This window comes from Indicator indicator, chromosome 15 (genome assembly GCF_027791375.1).
Source record: "Indicator indicator isolate 239-I01 chromosome 15, UM_Iind_1.1, whole genome shotgun sequence".
Classification (NCBI taxonomy): domain Eukaryota; kingdom Metazoa; phylum Chordata; class Aves; order Piciformes; family Indicatoridae; genus Indicator; species Indicator indicator.
In genome coordinates this window covers 9,965,313-9,991,839 of record NC_072024.1, presented here as the reverse complement: position 1 = coordinate 9,991,839, position 26,527 = coordinate 9,965,313, and the positions used below count along the sequence as shown (strand labels likewise).

Genomic DNA, 26,527 nt, shown 5'->3' with positions numbered 1-26,527 from the left:
ATTTCCTGCTCCCATTATCTGCTCTTAAAACTCCCAATTAAGTGAAAGGATGTCAAACTGAAGAGCTTTATTTGCTTACTTTCCTTCTCCAATGTGTCCTTTTCCCAGGACCTTCACATGCTTAATGCTCTCTATGAAATATTGATGTCTGCCTCAGAAAAGAGGAATGATGAAGCTGTTATTTACACAAAATGAATTAAGCTGCCCACAGAAGTGAGTTTTGTTTCCTCAGGATTTTGGATCTTTGTAATGTATTACACCTGGATGTGGCCTGGATTGATGACTGACTGTTGTGGAACACAGCAGAAGCACAGAAAATGGGGGGAAAAAAGGCCCTTTCAGGTACAGAAACACCCATGAGTCACTTCTCTCAATATGTTACAGATAATGAACAAACTAGCCTATCTTTTGTATTTATTTTTGTCAACAAAATCTAATCAAAGTTCAATCTTTTTTTAGAAACTCAATAGTTCCACTAAATTAGATTACAAAGAAAATTAAATCATAAATCCATGTAACCAGGCCCTGCCTCTGCCTCTCTTGCACCGAAACACAACTTCACTCTCTTGAGCACCTCATTTAAATCTAAAGAGGCTGAGCTTCCAAACTAGTTATGGATTTGATCATTTAATAACATGAAACAAGTAATTGTGTGGGGGAAAATTTATTATTTAATTAGGCCTTACTGGTAATCAATAGCAATCTATTAATTCACTGATTTGCATATCCCTCATTTTTATCTGTGTCCACAAATTCTGTTAGATCTTTTTTTTTTTTTTTATTTATGAACTTTCTACCTTCACTATGCAAAAAGAGGTGCTCAAAAGGAATATATTAAGTAGAACAAATAACTGAGCAGCAGGGATGCATATATGCCCTATAGAACTGACTGCAGGACAAGATTTAATACTGAAAACAAGGGGAAAAAAATAAAACAGTCCCTATTCTCCCCAGGATGCATGCATAATTCTCATTAATGCTGGTGAAAGATACTAAATGTATATACACTGAGTGAAGTTTATTAAAACTTAATAAGTTCTGCTATATTTTCTTTTTTGTTGTTTGTTTGTAATTTTTTCATTAGCATTTTTTATTTGATAGCTACTGTGAACTTCAGGTGAAATGAAAGATATTTAAAACCAAATAAAACCTCTATCAAATTATGCTTCATAGGTTGTTTTCTCAAAATTCTATTTGGCATTTGGAATTACTAGTTTTACCCATATGGAGGTTTAAATTATAAACTATATGAAATCAAAGAATGGCTTGTACAAGCAGGGTCCAAAATGTATCAAAATGGCAAAAGAGCCATTAATTTAGTGCACTTATTTTCACAAGTGAACTGAGCCATTTATATCAGAGAATGATCTAGCCCCAGACACCAAGGTTGGTCTACTTACAAGGGGCTCAGAAATCAAAGACAGGTTACAGATTCATATTCTACCAGGTCATAATTCTAAATGTAACTCAGAGTGGCCTCAGCAAAAGGCCACAATTGAAAGAATGGCTTTTGTTGAGTTCAGAAGTGACTTATTTGCAGAAAAAAAAGCTTCCATTAAATATGGTCAATACAAACTGATCTGCTCCTCAGTCTGGGCAAACTGATCACCTCCTAATGATGACTCCTTTCCAACTGAGGTTTGCTAGAAGGCTGGGTAAGAAAACATTGCAGTAAAATTGTCTTTTCTGTACTTTCTCAGTGGAGAACTAACAAAGCTCATTCACAGATCCATTAAAACAAAAGTTTAAAAATGTACAAAGGTAGAAATGCACAAATGCACTATCTCTGGGCGTTATCTTCACTTCAAATACTAAAAGCTACTCTTGAAATTAGATATGGAAATTCAACACTCATGAAATCAGATAGAGGGTTTCAGCATTTCAGATTTTAACATCTCTATACAAGCAAGATCAAGACATGAGCACTTTTCATCTTGTCTAGTTTAATTTCTACTTCCAGCCTCTCTCAGAGAGAATGCAGATCAGTGATGCCAAGCAGACAACATGAAATGAAGATTTTCATGGTAGCAATGAAGGAGGCAACTCACCAAAACTGTGAATGGAAAAGGAAATTGTTTGATTCTTCAGAGATAATAATCTAGGAGATCACAAAAGGAGAAATCATTTTTCTCCTAAAGACCTAAGCAATACAGCAACACGCAGGATGTCTTTCCAATCTTCTGCCTTTACAACAGGCTATAGATTTCTCCTGTTCCTGGCTGCAGAGCCTTGCTCTGAATCAATACTGGGCAGGATTTCTTTAGAGGGGATATGTGCATGGGCACATCCACACTTAGCACTGGTCCTTGCATACAGGTACAGGAATAAACAATTTGTTCTGACTGCATATGTCATTCTCAGACCAGAAGCAGAGGCGGCCTCTTAGCCCAAACCCAAGCCCATGCTAACAAAACCAGTCTGTTTGCATCTCTCCATGTAGTCATAACCTTAATGGGTTCCCTCCATGACAAAAAACCAAACTAGTTTCTCAGGGTTTTCCACTCAGACACACTGTCCCCTCTCCCTGGCACTGCCACCATAACAAAGGATCCCCTCCACAACCTGCACAAAGCCAAGCCCAAGATCATGGGAGAAGGGATGTGAGACAGAAAAGCTCAGAACAGAAGCAAGACATGGTGCAAATATAAAACTTAAAGAAAACATCACAAATACAGGTGAGCATTCCTGGCATGGTGAAGGCCAGGCAGTGCCCTGTGAGTCTGCACTGCCTGTGAAGGACAGAGCTGCTATCAGTCCCAGCTTCTTCATCTGCTCAACAAAACAGAAATAATGACTTGGCCCATTCTTAAATCACTTTTGGTACAACAATTTGGTTGGTAAAATTGAATTAGCAGTCTGCTGCACCTATCAAGGGACTGAGAACTCCTGAAAGAGACCAAAGCATTTCAGACTCCAGAAAAAGGCAGATTGTAATGGAAAAGAAAAACGTGTATGGAGACCTAATGGTAAAAGAGCAAGCTTCAGAATGTATTTTACTCATCTGGCTAATTATTACAGGTGAATTTTCCTCTCTGAAAGTAAATAGTGCATATCCAAAATAAGTAACTGAGTCAAAGTATCTAAGGCATCTAAGCTTCTCTCCTCAAATCTTCTATCTGTAATCTCAGTTAAGGGGACAGTGTAATTGTTGAAAGATTCAGCTGGTTTTCCCCAATCTATGTCAATTGTGGTATCATTCCTAGAAATCTGAAATATTAATATATTAAAAGAAATTTTTAAAATACAGAGAAATGCTTTTATTTACAGAATTCACTACTCAGAATTTGTAATTCTATTTTTTTTCCTTCTAAATCAAGGGGCTGCAGAGTGTTTATGTATTAAAAGAAAATAATGAGCAGCAACAGCTAATTCGGGCACAGAATAATGTATTTTTTAAAAATATTAATCCTGACTGACAACTTCTTAGGGTAGTCTGCACAGGAATGCATCCAGGTGGGCTTTGAAAGTCTCCAGAGAAGGACACTCCACAACCCCCCTGGGGAGCCTGTTCCAGTGCTCTGTGACTCACTGTAAAGAAGTGCCTCTTCATGTTGAGGTGAAATCTTCTATGTTCAAGTTTGAACCCATTGTTCCGTCTTATCACTGTGAACCACCGAAAAGAGCCTGGCCCCCTCCACTTGACACCCACCCCTCAGATATTTATAGACATTGATCAGATCCCCTCTCAGTCTTCTCTTGTCAAGACTAAATATTCCCAGGGCTCTCAGTCTCTCTTCATAGGGGAGATGCTCAAGTCCCCTAATCAACCTCATGGCTCTCCATTGGATTCTCTCCAGCAGGCCTCTGTCTCTCTTGAACTGGGGAGCCCAAAACTGGATGCAGTATTCCAGGTGTCGTCTCACCAGGGCAGACCTCAACCTGCTGGACACACCTTTCTTGATACATCCCAGGATCCCATTGGCTCTCTTGGCAACAAGAGCACATTGTTGTTCCATGGAGAACTTGCTGTCCACCAGCACTCCAAGGTCTTTCTCTGTGAAGCTGCTTTCCAGCAAGATGCTGGGGTTTTTTTATGCAATGCAAAACTGAGAGGAGGACAAACCTATCAACTGAATTTTACCAGGTAAACACCTACATTTAAGCAAGAATCAGTCTTTGTTTCATGATTATTCTGTTCTCTTTTCAAAGACTCTTTCTTAACATTTGGTATGTGTATATGTGTGTGTCTGGTGACACTGGCATTCAGAATTCTGCACTGCAAAAGGGAAGGTTTAGAGCGTTTCTCCAGCTCTTCAGGGAGTGTTATACCTCACTGGTCTAACAAAGCACCACAGTGCAAGCAGCAAAGCATTGCTCAATAGCTGTCACTGAAAGGGTAAAACAAAACACCAGTGTGGAGTCATAGACCTCTGAAATACACAACTAGCTGAGACACCGTGTCACCACATGAGCAGCACTGCATAAGCTGCAGGTTTTTACTCCCATCACTACAAGCAAGTGAAAGGAAAATGCAAAACGGTGAGCACTACACAGGAGGTGCACTGGCAGCCATCCTCCTTCCGCCTCAGAACTGCAATTCAAGCAATATTTCTGTCACTAACCAGGGTGTGCTTCTCCTACCACTAACCAAAAGTGGAGGGGGTATTTGATAAAGCTTACAGATACTGGATTTTAAAGGCAAATTTCAAATTCGTTCAAACTAGAGCTTAGCTTCATGGAATGAGCAACATCCCTGTTATGTGCAGTCTTGCTAGAGGGCACTCAAGCAGCTTTCAGGAGGGATGGTGCAAATGAAGCTCGAGAGATGGGTTTTGCTTTGTTATGCAAGAAACTGTTGACTTGTCCAGCCTGGATTGCAACTAACACGATACAAAACCCATTGCAGTATCCAGAATGATTGACTTTTTTTTTTTTTTTTCTTTTAACCTGTAAAAATATTACATGCTCTTCACCCTGTCATACTGTCTGGAGCTTGCTGAGCAAGTTTTATTCCATTATTTTAACCTTAGTCTTCCATTTCTAAATCATTCCAAGCAGAGGCTTTTTTTTTTTTTTTTTCTCTGAAATTCCTACATGGACTACCACAGTGCTGCCAGAACAGACTAACATGCATGGATTAGATCAGATACCCTAGTGTTTGAGGTCTGCTCAGAATTTCAGCAGGTTACAGGACAGTGTAACCACCTACACTTTCATGTGATAAAGGACTACAGAACTAGGAAAGGCCTCCATTCCCTTGCTATTACATACAAAAACTTTATGTGCACCCTCTCCCTGTTGACATTTTTTTAGCAAAAAAATCATGGAAACTGGGAAGCTTCAGGGACAGCTTTAATTAGCTCTCTTCAGAAGAGTAGCTGACTTTAAGGAAAAAAAAATGGAGCCAACTTAACATTTCCTTTATTACTGCACTGATAAGGCAGCCAGGACTCTAATAAATGGATTCTCCTTAGCTGAAGCTGGGTCATTAACATGAGCAAAGCGCTGTGATTTTGCCCTTCCCTAGGAGACTCTGGATGTCACAGCATCCAGCCAGACAGCTGAGGCACCAAAGTTTAACACAGATCAGTCAACTGAAAATGCCTTTGGGCAATAAACTCATCCACAAAACTGTTTAAGGGTAGGGAAATGCCTGCTTACAGAAGGCACAGGTTGGCATGAAGTAGTCTGTTTTGCAGATGACCCTTTGATATCCCTTCTAATCTGTGGTCAGCATAGGAATAGTTTTATGGCCAGCAGGTCGAGGGAGGTGATTCTCCCCCTCTACTCAGCTCTGGTGAGACCCCACCTGGAGTACTGCATCCCATTCTGGAGCCCCTATTACAAGAGGGATCTGGACATGCTGGAAGGTGTCCAGAGAAGGGCCACCAGGATGATCAGAAGGCTGGAGCACCTCTCCTATGAGGACAGACTGAAAGAGTTAGGGCTGTTCAGTCTGGAGAAGAGAAGGCTCCGAGGTGACCTTCTTGTGGCCTTCCAGTATCTGAAGGGGGCTACAAGAAAGCTGGGGAGGGACTTTTTAGGATATCAGGTAGTGATAGGACTAGGGGGAATGGAATAAAGCTGGAAGTGGGGAGACTCAGACTGGACATGAGGAAGAAGTTCATCACCATGAGAGTGGTGAGAGCCTGGAATGGGTTGTCCAGGGAGGTGGTTGGGGCCCCATCCCTGGAGGTGTTTAAGGCCAGGCTGGATGAGGCTCTGGCCAGCCTGATCCAGTGTGAGGTGTCCCTGCCCATGGCAGGGGGGTTGGAACTGGATGGTCCTTGTGGTCCCTTCCAGCCCTGACTGATTCTATGATTCTATTCTATGATTCTATGGTGGATTATTGGAGGGAGCAAAAGCAGTGCCCGGTAGGTAAGAATGCAAAGACAAAAGTGCAAAATCACATGAAGTCAGAGCACTGGAACAAAATATTCTGTTTCAAAGCATTATATTAATTTTAAGAAAGAAGTAGTCAGAAACCTATTAAACTGAAATGTAGCTCTGCAACAGTTGCTTAATAAACAATTTCCACCTACTACAAAACACAGAACAGCATCGAGTTACACATCTGAATTAAACGGGAATGCTTTTAGACATTTCTTGTTGAGTTACATTCTAGCTGAAAGTAATGTTTTGTAATAAAAAAATAAAGAAAGAAATAAAGTATTCCCTGTTAGATGAGGAGGTTTATAAGATCTAAGTTTGGCAAAGAGAAAAAGTATTATGGACGAGATGGAGCTTGGAAAGAAATTCATATACTAACCACACAAAAACTAATCAGACAGCCTTGACTATGCTATTAATGGTTTTAGACCTCATGCTTTGTCTGGGATTTCTAGAGGGTTTGCATTTACAGTACAATAGGGTTTTTGTAGGACCTGTACTCAAGAGTGGCATTTGATTGATTGTATATACTCAGAGAGAGAATGATTTAAATGCAAAACATATTGCTGTAACTTGAGAACAAAGAAGGGAAAGATACTTCCTAATTAAAACATGGGGGTTTTGATCCTAATCTCACTCATTGTGGGGCAAATGAAGAGCAGCACTTAGAGCAGCTATTCATGGGTTTCTCAAAATCCCTCCCCATAGCACTGGGGTTTTTTTTGCCACTTTTTTTTTGTTGCAATTCAGTAAGCCAGAAAGCATTTCTAAAAGAGGTTTTGTTTGCATAAAGAGTTTTGTTGTCAAAATACTCTGTTATGCCATTTTCATAAGAAAACTTTTTCAACTTTCTGCTAGAAATACTTTCTCATTTTGAAATGTAACTGCTTATAGGAAAAAAATAATAAAAAATGAAGAGCTTTCAACCTCTTAAATAAACCTTTCTGAATGACTGATTTGTTCAAGATTCTTCTGTCATGAAAACTGTAAATATCTGAACACATACCAGGAAAAAATATGCAGAAAGTATATTTTAAATGCTTTAGTCAAAACAAGAGCAGGCTCTTCCAGAGCTGCACAAGAAGGTAGGAGTGTGGGGAGCCCTGTCAGTGTTTAACTCTTCCCTCCAGTAATCAGTCAGGTCGCTGTGGGCAGCAAGAATCAGTGTCCCATCATGACTACAGTTCCTGGGGTGACTGCTCACTTTCCACTTGAACTAGCTACTGGCACAGCCACCCCCAGCCCTGCCCTCTCCCTGGGCTTGCAGCATCTGCTGGCGCATGATGTAGGTGCTGGGGACTGGGACAAGCATATCCATGCCCCTGAAAAGTGCACACACCCTTCATGTCAGCTGTCTGCAGGTACCTTTGCAGGTCTGCAGGCACTATATACAGTTTAGCCCTCACCTATTGATCCTGTTGAGAACAAAAAAGCCAGCGGTCAGCTGCTGCTGAAGGGGATCGTGCCCAGGAAGGGAAGAGCTGGATGTGGACAACAGAGCCACTTGACCTTTAGTATCTGTACACTAAGACATTTTGAACAAACATTTGAGCCCACTTCCTAGCTTATTATAGTATGATTTAGACAGTGTCAATAACTCTGACTAGCTCTGGGGGTATTTTTGGAATCAAACTACCTAAAAGAGAATATTCATCTAAGAAATCCATATGGCAGGAAAGAAAGGTAGAATTGCTAGCACAGAATAGTGACATCTTCCTTCTCATTACTATTCTTCAACTTATATATTTTGAAATTTCTTTAACTTTCCTCATTTATAGTTACAGGTTACTGTTTTGTTCCAGTTTATTTCTTTAAAATCTAGTCAAACAGACTATTCTGTGTTTGTCCAGGGACAGAGAATGATGTTACAAGTCAGGGATACAGCATGTCATGACATTTACTACTGGAAATTCAAAATCATCCAGATTCAGAACCATCATAATTCACTGCTAAAGAGAATCTTTCAAAAATTTCTGTCCCCATCCCTTCAGGGAACTTCACAGCCTGATATTTCAGGATCAGACTTCATTATCCAGGTCATCATTTCAATTTATCAGTGCCTTGGAGCCTTTGGTATTCTCAGTTAGGATGGTGTCATGTCCATCAATCACTAGGCTGTTTCCACATAGCCAATTTTCTTTCATCTTCTCCAGTCCTCAAAAAACCTTTATAACTTCACATGGGTGTTTACTGAACACAGACACCTCTTACTTTTGTCAACTCTTTGTTACTGTGTTTTAAGCACAGGAACTGATCTGTACAAATTATGGGACTCTTAAGAATCATTTTCATTCTAGTCCTGCATGTGATTATTTGTACTAAGGGAGAGTTATACATCCAGCAGTGGACTATAAGCATGTCAAACAAAAAACGCAATGCGATGCTTTTCCTGGAAAGCTTATAGTTCAACCAAAAACTAAATAATCAACAGAAGTAAGGATTTGACAAAGTAAAGAAGAAATCTGGACTCTAAGACTGTATCTATTAATTGCATCATAGAAAATATAGGTCTGGACAAGGGATAATCAGACCATCAGAAGGCATACTTTAATGAGGGCCCTGAAGGAAAGGGCAAGAATTATTATTTAGAGTGAGGAGAAAACAAAGAGGTAGCAAAAGGCTTTGAGGGAAGTGGGCAAACTACCTGGATATCCCTACTGCTTCCTCACCTCTGTAAGGGGCAGTATAACCCTAGCTTTGAAAACATACAACACTAACATCACACAAAGCCCCACTCCTGTCTACATATAGTACCAAAACAGATAGAAAATTAGGAGCTCAAAACAGACATAGCAGCCCTGAGACTACTGAATTTGCTGCACCAATTACCTATCTGCAATATTATCTAGTCTCCAACCAAATACTATTAGTGTGTTTCTCAAACCAATTTAAAGAGACTGCTGTACTTCATCAAATCTTTTTGGACATCCCACAAGCTTTCAAGAGAATCATGGTTCTTAAGAGTAAAGAAAACAAGACCATTGGTTCACATTCCAGTATGATCCAGTTTTCAAAAACCTGTTTCTTTCTCCCATTTTACCTCTACTTGAATTTTTCTATTTGTTTAGAGTTAAGAAAAATCTTTACATTTCTCAAATGCCAGCTTCTTATTGTTGTCTTTTAACAGAGCAAAAGGTGGTTTCCAATACCCCATTAAACAAGGACTCACATCTGCAGGTCTGTAGGGAAAGCAGGCTGAGGCATCAAGAGTATTGCAGTTAGTGAATTTAATCCTGATGCAATCAGTCTGCAATGTGATCTGATTAAATTTAGAGACTCAAACTTGAAGTCTAGTACTTCAGCTCCAGAGATAAGCAGACAAATAGTATGAAAGAGCAGTCTGCCATGGGCTTAAACTCCAGACTCCACAGTTCAGGTTAAGATTTCTAAAGAATGCAAGCCAGGTGGATTGTTTTAACACAGCATTTAAAAACCATCTGGGAAATAAAAACACAACACACACATAAAAAAAAAAAAAAAAAGAAAAAATCGTGAGATAACCTTCTTCAGTGGAAAATAATTAGTGGAATGTGTGAAATAAACTTCTGCACATATACCCACACTGCCACCATCAGCCACAATTTCTCATTTATTTAAGTGAACCTGTAATTGGCAGACACTTACCCGTGGGTAACAGTGGAGGTGCTGAACTGCAGGAGACTTTAACACTGCTGCAGAACAGAGCATGTATTCATATGTGTTTGTGCAATGGACACTTGCTGTGCAATATTATCTTGTCTCTACAGATAAATTAGTTGCATCATGTTCCTGCCAGCTTGATTTGTTTAGCCTTTAAAGAGTACAGAGTACATGGAGTTTCTTGTGATTGAATCTCACATAAAAGGTAAACCTGAGAGTTTATTCTACACTATGCTATACATCCACCAAGGCAGCTAGAGCATTTGCTGTCTTGATGTTAAAAAAAGGCTATAAAACATACTGGAGAAATCTTAAAACATCACTCACTTGACATAGCAATAAGAGTCCTGCATTAAGATGCAGAGCTGATTTCCCTGATCCATGAAATTGCCTGGATATTTAAGGCATTCTCAAACAGAACCTGTGTGGAACTTATCCTCCACTCCTGGCAAAAGGACATTGTGAGGTTTGTGTTCTCCAAGAAAGACAGAGCTCAGAATTCCAGAGATAAATATTCATTAAGAGAGGACCTAAACACATTTTCCTTCCTTTCTCAAGTAAGAAAAAACAAGCATTCAAAATGTCTTTAATACTGGAAGATGATTATGCTTGCTGTCACATTGCTCAGAGATGCTGAGGTGAGTTGATGCAAGAACATTTTATGATAAAACAGAAAGCGTGCAAGTCTGTGATGACCTTTGAAGAGGGACATTTGTCTCTCTCATAAATAGGTGACAGGGCTGGAATAGGCACAATCTGTGGGCAGCTATGATAAATATTATGAAGCAATATATCATATTATTTTATTGCCTGAGATCTGGGATATGGGTCAGAATTCCTTGGCAAACTTCCAGCTGCTAAAGGGTGAGAAAAGACCCATCTACACTTCCAAAGTACTGGGGATCTGAGGGTCAGGTATAGGTACCCATCCAAGGCAAACACAGAGACTGCAATAATGGGAATATTTGAAAGGACCATAACCTTCCCTAGAACACTGCCCCGCCGGCTCTGCTGGCTTAAATTCAAAGGAGGACACAAATCAGTGTACACCAATAGCAGAGTTACTTGTTAGATTATAAACAGCTCCCTGTTAGGTAACTAGCAAGGCTTCAGTCCATGAGGCACCACTAAAGTATCCTGACATTGTAGCGTGTGGTACATCTGACTGAAACCTGCACACACGAGCATAATAAACACATAATATTCACAGCCAATCTTATCACTAATTTATATCCAAAAATCATATGGAAAGGGCAATCTTCTTTACACTTGGTGCATGCATTGCACATATAATTGTCTTCATCTCCGTAGCAAAGAATGACCGGAGACTCACACTCAAACTAAGGTCCATGATTTTTCTTGTGCATGGATTATCATTCCTTTGTGCTGACAAATAAAGAGAACTTCCTAGCTTTTTTCTGAAAAAAAAAAAAAAATCTCAATCAGTTTTTGTCTTCATCTATGCTGACAGCTCATCCCATTTTCCAGTAAAGCTTTGCATTGCCTGGTTTAAGAACTAGTAGTCTTTCTCTGCTTCCTGTAGTTCTTTTCCTACATAGTATATACAGCAGCCTGTATTTAATGCAGGTCTACAGAACTATACAAAACATAAATTGAAGGACTCTTGAAGCCATCTGGCATGTGAACCCATTCAAAGCAAGATCAGCCACACCTAATTAGCTCCTGCCATAGCTTGCCTCACCTATTGAAACACAGTATCCACAAACTCCCTTGGATGTTTACTGTGATGCTTTGTTGTTCTTACTACTAGAATGTTTTTCTAATGTTTAGTTTGTTCCAGAAATTTTAATTCTAAGTTCCCTTAGAGGAATACTGGATTGTTGTGCATTCTGCTACATGAAGAAAACCCATACAGAAACACACTGACATGCTGAATTTAAGTTTCATAAATTATCTGTAGATCACAGGAGATTTTTCAAACTTTCTGCTTCCAAGCAGTTTAAGTGGAACCAGCTATTAATGTATCTGCTGTACTGTTCACCTTACAGATCTTGATCATGGTGATTTCCCACCCCCCCAATTCAAGTTTTGAAAGCTCTAAGTTCTCTGAAGAAAATAGTTGTTGGCATTTGTGGATGATAAACATCCCAAAGTGACGATGATAAATTACAGTGTTGCCCAATGAGGCAGAAAAGTAGAGAAATGCAAACTGCTAACCTCTGATTTACGAACACAACACTCTTTATTAGAGTGCAGGGGTTCACAGCTCTAAGAGAGGGTCATTTTCATCTCACTGCTTATTAAAAGTGTGAGAAGGAAGCATGAAGGGTGGCTACAATTTTGCAATGTATTGGACACGTTATCACTTAACACTCTTCAACTCCAAAACAAATACAAAATGATACAGAATTTCTTGGTGTTTTAAGGCCTACCTAATAATTTTTAGCTGTTCACAATCACAGACAGGAATTTTTATGTCTAGCTTTCTCATGCATATCAGCAAATTTTCTCACCTCTTACTATAATAGTTCCTATAAACCCTTTCTTTACACAGGGAAAAAAACATCTTTCCCCAAAATATTAAAAGAAACCCTATGATCTTCCTGTTAAAACATGTTGGTGTCAGTGATAAAATTTACTTCAGAAAGTATTTAAACTGAGACCTTCACCTGTCAACAGGCATTCCCAGTGAAACCCACCCAGTGCACTCTAAGCCACAAGGTAAGGAATCTGTTTTGTTGCAGTACTGAGTTAAATTGTTTTACATCTCCTCATCACTCCTCAGCTTTTCAAAGCTTGGGGATTTTCAGATTTCTCTTTATCTCTCCATATTACCTCTCTGTTAAGTATTCAAAGCAGGCAATAAAAAGGAGTAAGAAAAATAAGGTCAAGACAGCAAATTGGAAAGAAGTAAAATGTTTCTATACGCCATCATTTGGTTGTTGCAGTTATCTTAATCAAGCCAAACAGCTTCTTTGAGACATCTAATTTGATTTTACAATGTGCTAACCCAGAGCCATATTTGACTTTCCTTTGATTCCAAATGTAAAAAATAGCCTTTATCTAATGCTCAGGCATATAATCTAACTACACATGCATTTGCATTTGCATTATGAGGCAGTGAAACATGGCTGGAGAGCCATCTTGGATGTTATCTATGTTATTACTCAAGTGGAGAGTATAATCATAAATCCTCTCTTCCCCTCCACCCCCCAGTCTTTTTTTTTTTTTTCCAGAAGTACACTTAAAATCTGTTTTTAAGCTTCACTGGCTCCATTACATTTGAACTTCAGTAACAAGAATGTGATATGAATATGTAGAGAGAAAGCACAGACAAAAGGTATATTTTCCTAATGTGGTTCATTTTAACTGTTCCTATAATTAGCTACAACTCATTAGGCAATAAAAAGACAAACAAAGAGACTCTGAATGGAAGGGCAATATTTTCTCCATAAAACAAACAAAAAACTTAAACAGATGCCTCTTTTCTAAGGTTTTCCTCACATAAATACACCCAGCAGCTCAGAAAAGACATTTTCAGGACTGAAAATTTTTGTCCAGAAAGAAAACCTGTAAACACCATGTGCAGCTTCAATAAAAAGTATTTACAGCTATGGTACACTTGGGATTTTTTGATCTCAAGGATGAGATAATGATGCAGCAATGGTCTGCAGATGACTAGTTTTGATCTTTTATTAGTTCTTGTAATTGTCTCTTAATTTGTACTCTGCATAATATGCACTCACCTTCACCGTTTGTCCAGCCTCGGGGCCATCCTGTAAGCAAAGGGAGAAGTCTCTGGTTAGAGGAGCTAACAAGGATCACACAGGAATTCAGACATTGTCTCAGTAATGATTTACATCCAATTTCACTGTATCATAATTCAGTGCATTTTCTTGGGGACCATTCGACACAAAGTTTTTTTCCCATCGGACCATGGCAAAGTGAGGAACTGCTTAGACCACAAAAATGATGGATGTTATTTTTCATTCCTTCAGATCACATTTTTTAATAGCTAGCAATAGATTTCTGATCTTTGTGAATATAAAATCAGAGAGAATTTAATCAAAGCATGCTTGCTTAAATTCTTATTCTAGTGAAATGGGCTCAGTCTCTTGATTTGCTTTAAACAGAGCTTTGCCTTTTTTGGTATAAAAGCACCCTGCACAAACAACAGAAAGGTCATAATGGATAATATATTTACATGGCTACATGTCTTTGCCTGCATATAAATAGCTGTGAGCAGGAATTATTTGTTTCCATCACAAGCAGCGGGTTACCTGCTGAATGGGGAGATGTGGCTGCCTTCCCTAGGTCAATCCTGCAAACACGTCTTTGAAAGAAGAGTATTTGCTGAAGTACTGACAAGCAATCACTGTGCTTGGGAACGTTCATAGGCTTATTCCAAAGTTTTGCAGTTATTAATGACCCACACTTTTCTGCTGGTTTGCCTTCTCTTTTTTTTTTTTTCTTTCAATGCCAAATCTGCCAGGCTGCAATGCAGCTACTGCAGTCCTTTTTTATTATTATTATTTTGCATTTATTGTCCCTTGAAGTTGGAATGTCCTTTCATCATTGGACTAGGGAAGAAGACTGAAAGCCTGATAAAGCAAACCATTAAACCTTTTTTTTAGTTGACTGGTTTACAAACCTGAATGGAAATGGTGAGCGAGGTGCTGCAGAAGTGTTTCTCCACCACATTGCCGACTCTTTGCGCCGTATGAAATAAATCAGCCACTTCTTCAGGACGCAAGTCACGGAAACGCTCCACTGGCCGCAGAGGACAAACAAGGACATCTGAAGGTGGTGTTGTCAAGGCACACAATGCAAGTCTGAGTAGTCCCACAGGAAGGACATCTCAATCCTTAGTCTGTAACCTGCTTCTAATCACTTTTGAACTACCTAAATTCTTCCTCTCTGAGGATTTCAGCAAGAGCAACTAAAGCATAAGGCTAAATACAGAGAATCATATGATGTTTCGTTCAGAAGTTTCCTTAAAACCCCTCAGATATAGACAAAATGACTAAACTAAGCTCTGTATCTTGAGACATCTAAAGGAGAGCATATTTTTTACAGACTCAAAACTACCATTTTGACAGAGAGATGCTTGTATTTAACTCATCTGAGAATGGAAGACATTTCCTTTTGTGATTAAAAACGGGAGAAAGCCAAAGGAGTTTATGGAGGGTTTGAGTGTGTCATCAGAGACAGCAGTTTCACAATGCTTTCCACATATGTGGGATGGATCTTTGAAAAACTTGGTCTTACACCTCTAATTTTAGGTACCTAAATGTGAAAAATGCTGCCAGGATGCTGATAAGAGCAGATCACTTACCTCTACATCAGTTTAATTGCCATTCACAAGGAGTGCTCACCTGTTATAAATATCTATGTTTTTAGAAATACATGAAGATAATGAAGACTATTCCCTTTAAAGCGTGGTGTTCACAACACTGTAAATATAGGAGTGCTCACCTGTTATAAATATCATATGTTTTTAGAAATACATGAAAATAATGAAGACTATTCCCTTTTAAGCGTGGTGTTCACAATACTGTAAACAGACTTTGATTTTATTCTATCTGCACTGGTGACTGCGCTTCATGAGTCAGTGAAATGAAACTATAAAGCAAACAATGGAAGTACACAGACGCTATTCACAGTCATCTGATCTGCTGTGTTCACAGAAATTAATAATTGCTATGATTCCTCCCTTGAAAGTCAATTTAGTAGCATTATTAATGGGGTCGGAATTTTGAGCAGAGCCTCAGATGTGTAAATCCAACAAGCAGTACCTAAGATTTGGTTCTCATTTCAATTCCCTGCAGACCTTTTTTTTTTTTTTTTTCCTGCCTTACAGTATTGTGTTTGCAGAATGAAGACCTTAAAATCACCTTTAACGCCATTTGAACTTTCATGACCAAAGGCTATGAAAATTAACAACTTCTTTTTTCCAGTATTAAAACAAGCGTTCAAAGGAGCAGAGAAAATGAAGTTCTATGCCATTGTATTATAGTCAACTTAATTTATTTTTACTGAGTTTTGAAGCCTGGAGGTATCAGGAATATTCTCTCTATTCCAGGAAAGGTAACTAGGAGATGCTCTGTAGTTAACAGGTTCACACAAAGGTTACATCAACCTGATTTTCAAGAACCACATGAGACGTTTGAAATAAAGATTAATACATGGGAAAGATGATTTATTTCCATCCAGACAGAGACAATATGCTTCCATTCACCAAGTTTATCAAAGTAATCACATTTATAATTCTGATTGGAGCGAAAAAGACATTTTCTGGAAATAAAGAAGGAGGGGCTGGTTTTGATCATTTTTCAGAGTCCAGATGAGGACAGACAAGATTGTAATGGATATTTGCTGAAGTGGGAGCAGATTTTTTTCCAGGTGAGCTCCATACCTACCAGCTTGCAACAGAACAGAAGAAGACTGGCCCCAGTTTCTGGTGTTAATCTGCTTTGAAAATCTGACCCTTATTTTTATTTTTTAGTAAATCATCATCTATGCCACTACTATTCTCTTCTCTTGTTACAATGTAAAAAGGGGAAATATGTATTTAGAAAGCAGGTACTTGGAAATAAACCAGTTCTGGATGGGGGAAAAAAAGCTAGTTTAGTGAGTTTTTAGTTCTAAAATGCTGCACCTCTTGGCAAGCTACTGGGTATAATAAAACTCCTGTAATTTATTTGTGCCTTCCCAGCGCACTGTACAAGCTTCCATAAAGGATGCTACGGGCTCAAGTTAGGGCCCAAGGGAAGAGTTGGAAACTTGCTTAGCAGATCTGATTTCCATACCAGGAATAAAGGAATAGAAAAACTAATTAATTTTACTCATATAAAGGAAATCCATGTCAACACTAAAACAGAAAAAGGACATTCTTTTAATCTGAGTTCATTTTTCAAAAGGAGAGAAGGGAAGCTTTTACCCTGTGGGCATCTGATACTTAAGTAGATAATTATCCTTCTTCTGCAGCACTGCTTTATTATCATGGGTCAACGAACCATTTATAAATGTAGAATTTCCCCTCACTTACCTCTAGCAAAACTGCTGCTTACATTAAGACAAGTTTCCTTTAGAATTTTTCCCCAGCAGTTTCTTGCCCTCTGACTTGAACACGCCTCACCAGCAATTGTTTGTTCTCTATCTAGCCGAGGGCCACAGCCACAAGTATGAATTTTTCCATTAATCATGGTTTCTACAACCTTCTAATAGCACTGTACTACTTGCCACCATGATGCATTGTGGAAAACATGAGCTAAACACTGCTTATGAGAGCTTTTGTTTCCACAGCATGCAGCAGAGGGAGAGTGCGGAGTGAGCGCTGGCCATGACGAAGACAGGACATCTGTTTTCTCTTCTTAATTCTGTCACTAATCTGCTTTGTCATTTTGGCAAGCTGTCTCTGTACCTCTCTCTCTCTCCTCTTCCACACTGTATCTGTCTTATCTGCCTAGATAGCATTTGCCAGTCAGTGCAATGGATGTTTTCTTACTAAGCTGTGAGGCTTTCCACTCATGTGGGGCTGTGAAGTGCTTCCACAATATCAAACAACACACCCATAAACCATGTCGTCCTGTAAAAAGGATTTTCACTTCTTCCTTATGTTACCAAGACTCATTTACAACTCAAACTAGATCTTAACCATATTTCTGTCTTTGCATGTGATAAATAATTCAAAGGCACAATCACGCGCTGGAGCATCTTTACTCAACTTACCATCATTTCAAAATAATTCTAGAAGAATAATGATAGAAATTCTGAATCAGAGCTAAATTAACATGAGAATGTAATTAGGACAACATTCAAGTTATATTTAACTATGAATATATAAAGAGGCAAATGGTAAAATGAATTCATGGATTTGAGGTCATTAAGAAGGCAACCATCCACTGCAATTTTAAATCACAGTTTTTAACTATTGGGTTTAATACTAGGATAACTTTTAACCTTATATCCCAGTCAGATTAAAATCTGGATAAATGCTCTGCTCACCTCAAAATTCTTCCAAAGCTTAAAATTAGATAAACTGTTCATTGCTTTCTGCAGTTACCCACTGCAAACGCTGCTATGAACTACCGATGCGCTTCGTGTGACTGTGTATGAAAGATGCAAGTGAAAGTGAGTCTGTACTTATGTCTGTGCGTAATTACTCCTTAGACAAAAGCATCTAATGCCATCTGAGATGCCTCAGGGCATCCAGCTGCCACTCCAGTAGGGCAAGAGTCTTCCATATGCCCCGTGCCATATCTGTCAGCCAGGTGAGAAGCCTGAGACATCTTATGGTATTGGAAATTGCAGTAAGTGCTGATGTTTGAGCAACAGCCCTCGCCTTTGCAGAGTGGCTGAGGACAAGGGGCTGATATCCAGCAGACATGCTGCATGACTGAACACACCATTCTGCCTTCAGAAAGTCTGATTTTTATTTTTCCTTTCTGTAACCACCATAATTAATAATTTTGTGATTTCTTCATTCATTCCAAACTGCTACTGAAAAGTCTATTTTTAAGTTTTGATGTGCACAGCTGTCATTTCCTTCAAATTCTCTGACTCACTCCACATCATTAGAGTCTATGCCATTTAATATGTCAACTTCTCCATTTTAAGGGGTGGAAAACCTTTACACCTTATTATCATTTCAGATTGTACATTCCTCTCTAGATCTTGCAGGAGCCTCTTAACAGACTCACTTTTTTCCTAATAGCAAAATACACATACACAAATCAATATGCATACCCTCACACACACTAAAAGCTTCATTAAAGATTTATTAAACAATTAGGAATGTCAGTATTTTCCAAAGACTACCAGTAGACAGTAGTCTAAAACTCCAGGCATATTAGTGGAAGTGCATAAACATGAAGTAGCAGTAAAGCAACAGTGGATCAGACCTTCATGCTGAGCTAAAAACAAAGGATGACCTATGATTTCAACAAAATCACTTGTCCTTATATATTGGGCACAGCAGAGTACTCTCTGAACAACCTTGGGCAGGTTGTTTAATGCACCAAAGCCCATGAGCCTCCCCCATAACTCAAATTAACAGCCTCTGTCCGCTGGTCTATTAAGACTGTAACGTGTTTGGAAGAGCTCAGACTCATGGCCAAGCAGGCATGGTTCAACAAGTTTCTACTCACCAGCAGAGCAAAGATGCTGAAACACGTCTCTCAGCCCTCACAGTCAAGGTTGCACACATTTCTGTAAAACCCACTAATTTATTAACTTTTTAGAGCATAAGAACTGGAGCTCGTTGAGACTGGCATTCAGAGGCATCTACTGCAATGTGGCTCTGCTGTGGGCACCTGAACACTATCAAAGCTACGTTCACTTGTGCTCAGCACAAGTACAAATTCTCCATGTACAAAGTATTTAAGGATATGTTCAATGCTTGAGATCATGGGTCACTACTGAAAAGTAACAAATTTAAGTTGAGCAGACAGGACTCAGATGCTACAAGAAAAACAAAACACATGGCCAACATCTGCATGCTGACCAAGTGCAATTTTCCTTCCACTAATACACTGAGTTGAGATTGAAATTCAAAGGCACAGTAGCAATTTTTACTTGCTTTATCTGAGTTTTACTTTGAAGCCTAAATGGTTGTAATTCTGTATTTAAGGTCTAAGCCAGGCTTTGTGTTCCCTTCAGTGGGATTCTGATCAATGCCACAAAGTGCCCATTATAAATTTTCACACACAACTATCAAGGTACACATTTGCTGCACTTCTGAAATAGCCTTTGGGGGCTGGAAGGGGGGTGGAGGAGTGGGGGGGTGTCAAAACCAGAAAGAAAATTAAGAAAGAAACCCTAAAGAGGGTTTAAATTCCTTTTATGTGACAAGCTTTAGAACTGAACACAGTTTTTTTCTGGTTAAGTTCATTAGTTTGCTATACAGAAAACATTCTGTTTTGACTTGTGGATTATTTCTGAATTTGAACTTCAGGACAATGCAAAGCTTTAAAAAGGAAAAAAAAATAAGGTACTGACATTGGAACAATAGGGATAAAGTGTTTAGGTTTTGGGGATTTTTATTTCTTTCTTTGATGTTTTTGTTCTATTGGGCTTTTGGTTTAGGTTTTGTGTATGCATTTTTTCTTTGTCTTTTAGAGAAACCAGTTAAAAACATTTAAATTGTCAGTTTGTTTGTTTGTTTTTTTTTAACATGAAAGGCTTTAAAAGAACAAAATACAAGGCGAAAATGTAGAACATCTAAAAAGTGAAAGAGTAATCACTTCCTTGTGAAGCTCCTGGGTTTGACCAATATTGTTAGTTTTCTAAACCATTTATTAGGAAAACGATTTATTTTCAATGCATAACCTCATCACTTTGGGATGGAAATACTGTTCCTGTTCAGGAGACTTTAAAAAAGACATTTTATTAAAAAGTCTTTCCTCCCACAACAGCATGAAAGTCAATGAAATATGGAAGTTGATACAATTTCCAGAACTTTTTAAAGTCTTGAAATACTCATTTTATCATTCTAATAGTTTTACACAAAAGATGGTTTAGTTAATTAAAGTTTTCCTTAATAATTTAAGTTTGGCAAACTCATTAAACTGGACTTTTTCATTAATATTTCAGTTTTGACTAACCCATTTTTCATTTAAAAAAAAAGATGTCCCAAACTATGCTACCTATAGAGACATAATATTGCTTCATCTATTTCATAAGCTTGGGTGATTAACTTAAATCATGGTAGCCTTTGTCTTTCCCTCTCCCAGATGCAAACACTTCAATCATTTACAGAGCAAGAACTCCTGCCTTGAAGATCAGGGCTTTGCTCACTTTAAGATTTATAGACTGTAGCACCATGGACACCTCTTTTGAACAGCAGGAAGCATTTTAGAGACACGTAGAGATGGTGTTCCTTGAGTGCAAGGATGCTCAGTGGCCAGCTCAGCCCTTACTGAGGTGGGGAAACAATACTGTGGTGTGGCTGCTGGAAATTTAGTGGCCCAAAGAACCAGCTGCAGAAGACAGCAATAAATGATTATTCCTAACTATCTCATCCATCTGTATGAAAGACTTTTTCTGCACATCCATAAGCTAGCTGATGGGAATGCAGAAATAATGTTCTGTGGGGAGCTGGGTGACGGATTATTCTTTTTTTACACTCTGTTTTACATGAATTTGCATCAAGTGCCCCAAGCAGAGAGAATCAGTCAGACAAAGCTTCAGGTATTAAAACTCACTACAGTGTTGTCCCCTGACTCAAGCAGGGAGTATAGGCAGAGGTACTGAATTCATCACTGGATCTAAGCAGAAGTTTTCTTTGTTCAGAAGCATTAATTGCTAACAGAAAGAAGTCCCATAGCTCAGAAAAAAACCATGGGAGAATGTATGACTAATAAAATTAATATAACTGAAAAACAACTGCCAGTCATTTATCTTTTTTCTGCCCTTGAACAATTCTTCACATTTTGAAGGCTACAGGAGCAATTTCTCTGTGTGAAGAAAACAATAAAATTTCCCAGACACTGCTTATAGGAGTTAAAGCAAACCCAGCTGAACTAGCACACATACATACATAGGCAAGGCATCAAAAAGCCTTTGTAAAGAGAATCCAATACATATTCTGCTTCATTATGACAGTATGTGAAGGCATCCTTTCAGTCTCCACTAAACTTACTGAACTAGGATGTAGATAAAACTGTAGAAATGCAAGAACTGATGTCTCCACCACATCCCCTACCTCCTCTCTCCATCCCCCCACCCTCCCAGTATAAACCTTATTCAATGAGACAGAGTGACTCACTTTTGGAAGGAAACCTGTAGTGACTATTTGGATTATGAGTGAGCATCTCATAATATGAAGAAGTGGAGGAGCACTCTTTGGTTGTTTTTACAGACAGAACTGGATTTAAATATATTTTAGCAGGGCACTTTGGTATGACACACAAAATAATGCATAAGAGAACTTGCTAGACTGGGAGAAAACTCACCTGTGAATGATGATGATGATGATTAATAATCAATGAAAATGCAATAAAATTACAATAAAAGAGTTGCTTCAGACTATTATAACCACACATAACTTTTTTGTTGTTGTTGATTCTTGTTGATCATCTTAGCATTAATAAAACAGTAAGATGAGACAAATTATCTAAACAGTCTATTGAGACACTCAAGACCAAAATCAATGTGGCCCTGGGCAAGCTGATCTAGTTGGAGGTGTCTTTGCTCACTGCAAGGGGTGTTGGACAAGACAACGTTTGAGGGTCCCTTCCAAACCAATGCAGTCTGTGAAGTAGCTCAGTACATGTTTACACTAATATGGAATACCAGATTTATGCAAAGAAACAGAGAATTAGTGGTTCCAGTGGATCCACAAGCAATCAGTGCAAATCTTTGCCATGGATCTCTCTGCACTGTGATATGTTTTGAGACCACACAGCAGCTTTTATAGAGTGTTGGTTTTTTTTCTTTTTCACTCTACCTGATCTTCTCACCCTCCTGAAGTTACTTAAAATACTTCTTCATGTCAATGAAAGCTGCAATAGATCCAAGAAATGAACAATAAATACTAATTCTTTTTTCTGTAGAAAAAGAAGTCCATGCTTCTAATTTAAATATAAATCTGGCTGATAGTCTAAGTCATGTTAGATAGCACACCAGAGTACAAAGCACTGCTACTCAAAGTACAGTGAGTCCACAAGACAGAAGACCACAGCAGGGAAATGTGAGATTCAGAACTGTTCACTTTTCATTTTAAACAAGCCTTTCATATATTTGATATTCCCTTTAAATGCCTTTAGGGTATGTCAAGTAGGTCACTAAAAGCTCAGTTCCTCATAGTGAGTGGTATTTTACTGTAGGATTCACTCTTTTCTGCTAGCTACTGACCTCAGGGGCAGCCTTGGGCAATAGCAGGTGCCTAAGTGGAACCACAGTAAGAATAGCCATGGGAGAGTTTGTGGCTCAGAAACATGCCTCTGATGCATTTCTTTTTGTGGAAATTTATTGCAGACCTAAACTTACATCTGTACCAGGAATTATGATCTCATTCTACAATCACATTAAGCTTTTGATCTCGGGAGGCCCAACAGCAAAAACTAGTGGCCAGATTGAAAATGCAAAAGTCCCAATATTGAAGTACTTCATCTGCAACTATTATGATGCTCTGAGATCAGGAAAGGAAGTCTCAGGTCTATGTCTATATTGCTGTGGATGATATATCCTACTTCGAAATATATAATGAAATTATTCATAGCAACAGCCATGCCTGAAGGTGACAGCAGAAATCCACACGTAGGGTGCAACACTGAGAGTGGTTTTTAGGCCTAAACATTGGAGCAATGGTGTTTGCCATAAAAACTAGTATGTTCAAGGAAAGCAGCTTAGCAAGCATGAGTCTTGTTCAAATGACCTGCACCACCAGGAAGGTGCACTGAATTCAATTTACCAAACTGAACCCTGCTGGAATTGCAACATGTCATTGCAAAGCCTCATTTCAAACAGAGGAAGTAACCTCTCCACCTGAGAATAAGAAACAACTTGTGATGAAATGCTTCAACACTGAGGCTTAATTAAAGTCGTGGCACCATCATATTCAAAAAATAATGTTATCATTATGAAGTTGTATTCTAGCTCATGATTCAGCAACCATGAGGGAATAATTAATTTCTGAATATTAGTTATGACAAATTTACTTTCTTGCAATTTATTGGATGCCATATTTCAGACAAAGTTTTATTGGAAACAAGCTTTAACCCGGTAGAAGGATGCCATAGAATGTGTTGGGAATTAAAGTTCTGTACAAGCTATAAGAATTATTGATATTGTTGTCTGCAGTATCCGAAAGTAAAAGCTTTTGGCAGGGAGGGAGCGGGGCATCTATGGCAGGAGACTGCAGGGAAATAGATGAATATTTGGTGAATCTCCCTGGGATTTAGCTTGTCTAATTTTGAAGGCAAATTGTTTTGACTGACAGTACAAACTACTGAATTTGGAACTGTGAAAAGCCAGTGCTTTAGGGCAGTGTTAAAGTATTTTGCTGCTTAAGAAGTTTCACTCTTCCCATCCTCTTCTGTTTTCTACAGAATTCAGTTATCTCAAGGAAGGTTCTGTCAGACCTCCTGCTTGAGAAGCTGGTAACAGATCCACAAATGATCAAGAGCTTTATATATACCCTTTATGATTCTGCACTAGGTCTATGTGAACAGCACAGAGAAAGATGAGCATGTGGTAGCACATGGCAGACCAACAGTGCCTTCCTTTCATAACCAGTCAAGCATCAGCTGGAGGAAAGCAGAACAAGATCAATTATCAGAGTATCATGGGGGACAACGAATAAGTTTGGATAATTAAGGTTTCAGGTAATGAAGGTAGTTTTGAATGTAATTGATAGATAATGAAGAACATGAATAACAGGGAGTTTTGGAAAACTGACTGTGGACAATTCAGACTGTCTTACACTAGAGTGTATTCCTCAAAGAATATTGCAATATATGCTGGGGTTTTCAAATTTTTAAATGGAATAAACCACCTGATCCCCAATAATTTCTCAGAACTGCTCCCATTAAAGCCAATGGGAGAGCTGTGTTTGTCCTAAGCTGGAAGCTATCAGGGTATACTTTGCAACACTTAGTTACTGAAATTGCTTCTAAAGCAAGAGGATGGGTTATGCTGTTCCCTGGAACTATTCCATGAAAGCAGAATGTGCCTAAATTTCAACAGTGAGAAAGAAACTTTCTTGCAAAAAAAGGAGTGCTCTCTACACCCCTTGCAGGAATGGCTTAGCCCTCTGTGAGAACACCAGCACCTTTAGGAACAGCCTGAAACACAGAACCTTCCATCTGCCTTACAAAAGCTGTTCAGCACATTTGCACAGCAGAAACGCAAATCTTTGCCCTGCAAGATCACATCTTTGCGGCTGCATCTAGAAATAAATCTGCCAGTGTATTTCCACCAGTTCCTTTGAATGCTTAAAATGCAAACTCCATGGCAAAGACCCTAGGTGAGTATCTTTACTGCATTGATATAGCTGAAGTGAAAGTAGTAGAGAGATGACTTTGCAAGTAAAAGATTTTACTATTGCTTTTGCACGTTTTTTTCCTGTTTGGAAGGACCTACTGAACACTGCACTGTTTTCATCTAAAGGAGTTCTACATTATTCACCAGTGAAGCCCAGGAGCATGCACATACCCTTCTGTGCATTCAGGAGAACAAAGGGTGACCTTTAGAAATCTTAACAAGGACATCAAAATGAGGAACAAGGGCAATGCAACTGGAGGCTGATAGAGGTATTTCAAAACGATGAGGAATACAGCAATAGCCTCTTCTGCAGTTCACTTATCTGGGGATTAAAACAACTGGTGCAGCAAAGCAGGGAATCAGCTTTCACTCAGCTGCAGTGGAGGAAAGGTGAGGTGGAAATACCAAAGCCTGTGTGTAGTGTTTGAGCAGAGATTCAGAGGCAGTCAAACATGAAAGGAAATTATTTTAAGACACTGTTCTTTAGCTACTTAATTTTGACAACTTATTTCATAACTGCTTTAACAGAAAAAGCTTGCTATTGACAAGATTTTCACAGAAAATGCATGTCTCAGGGGAAAACATTCCCAAAGATGCATTTTTCCTCACCTGTCAGTGGAGTCAGTATTGGGTAAGTCAAACTTAAGGACCAAGTCTACCAGATGTAGACATCTTCAACATGAAACTATCTGTAAGAAACCCTTCTTTTAACAAAAAATAAAACTCAAGCAAGGAAGGCAAAACATAGCTTTCAAAGTATCTGGGACAATGAAAGCTGTAAAGGAAGAGGGAAAAAGAAAATAGGCCTCTGGTCTGATTTTTCCTTGCATATTCATAGTATAGTTTAATTTGTAATGAAGCTGAAAACTGATCTAGTTCTAATCTCCCTGCCATGAGCAGGGACACCTTCCACTAGACCAGGCTGCTCAGAGCTCAACCTGGCCTTGAACACTTCTAGGGATGGGGCATCCACAACTTCTCTGGAAGCCTGTTCCAGTGCCTCTCTACCCTCATAGTGAAGAATTTCTCCTTACAGCTAATATAAAACTACCTTCTTCCAGTTTAAAGCCTTTGTCCTATCATTACATGCCGTTGTAAAAAGTCCCTCTCCAGCCTTCTTGTAGGTACTGGCTGCACAGTAATCCCTCTTGGATAAGGACAACAGGGCCCTGTGTCATGATTGCTTCTGTAGATGCTGTTCTAATGCTATTATTGTCATTAATGCTCACTGTTCCTGGCTCTGCACATCACAGCTAGGCGTTTCAGCATGCACAGGACATAAATCCATGCTCTCATCCAGGACTCCTGCAATATTCAAGAACATGAGAATGAAGAAGACAAACTAGCAGTTTAACTCCAAATAAGGTTATTTTGTGTGTGTGCCATCCAAAACCATTACTTTAATGTGATTATCTGTTTTTATTATTTCCTTTCTGTGGACTTGGAATAAAGACACGACTGAGACTCTCTCAGACACGGTCATTGGCATCATTACAGTCTTTCTACTGTCATCAACAGAGATCTGATCTGTAAATCAAGTTAAGACTGTGAGGGCTACTGAAGAGCAAGCACTCTTTATCATCCTATTACATACCCAAGCTACCACTTCCTC

At 38.9% G+C, this 26,527-nt stretch overlaps 1 protein-coding gene across 1 annotated transcript in view; it reads right to left on the bottom strand.

Annotated features, from left to right (window-relative positions):
* FHIT (fragile histidine triad diadenosine triphosphatase) overlaps positions 1 to 26,527 on the bottom strand; it is a 421,294-nt gene that overhangs the window by 128,972 nt on the left and 265,795 nt on the right. The window contains exons 2-3 of the mRNA XM_054387530.1: positions 14,582 to 14,727; positions 13,677 to 13,706 (exon numbers count right to left, since the gene is read on the bottom strand). Of these exons, the coding sequence (XP_054243505.1) occupies positions 13,677 to 13,706; positions 14,582 to 14,727 (176 nt within the window). The remainder of the gene's footprint in view (positions 1 to 13,676; positions 13,707 to 14,581; positions 14,728 to 26,527) is intronic.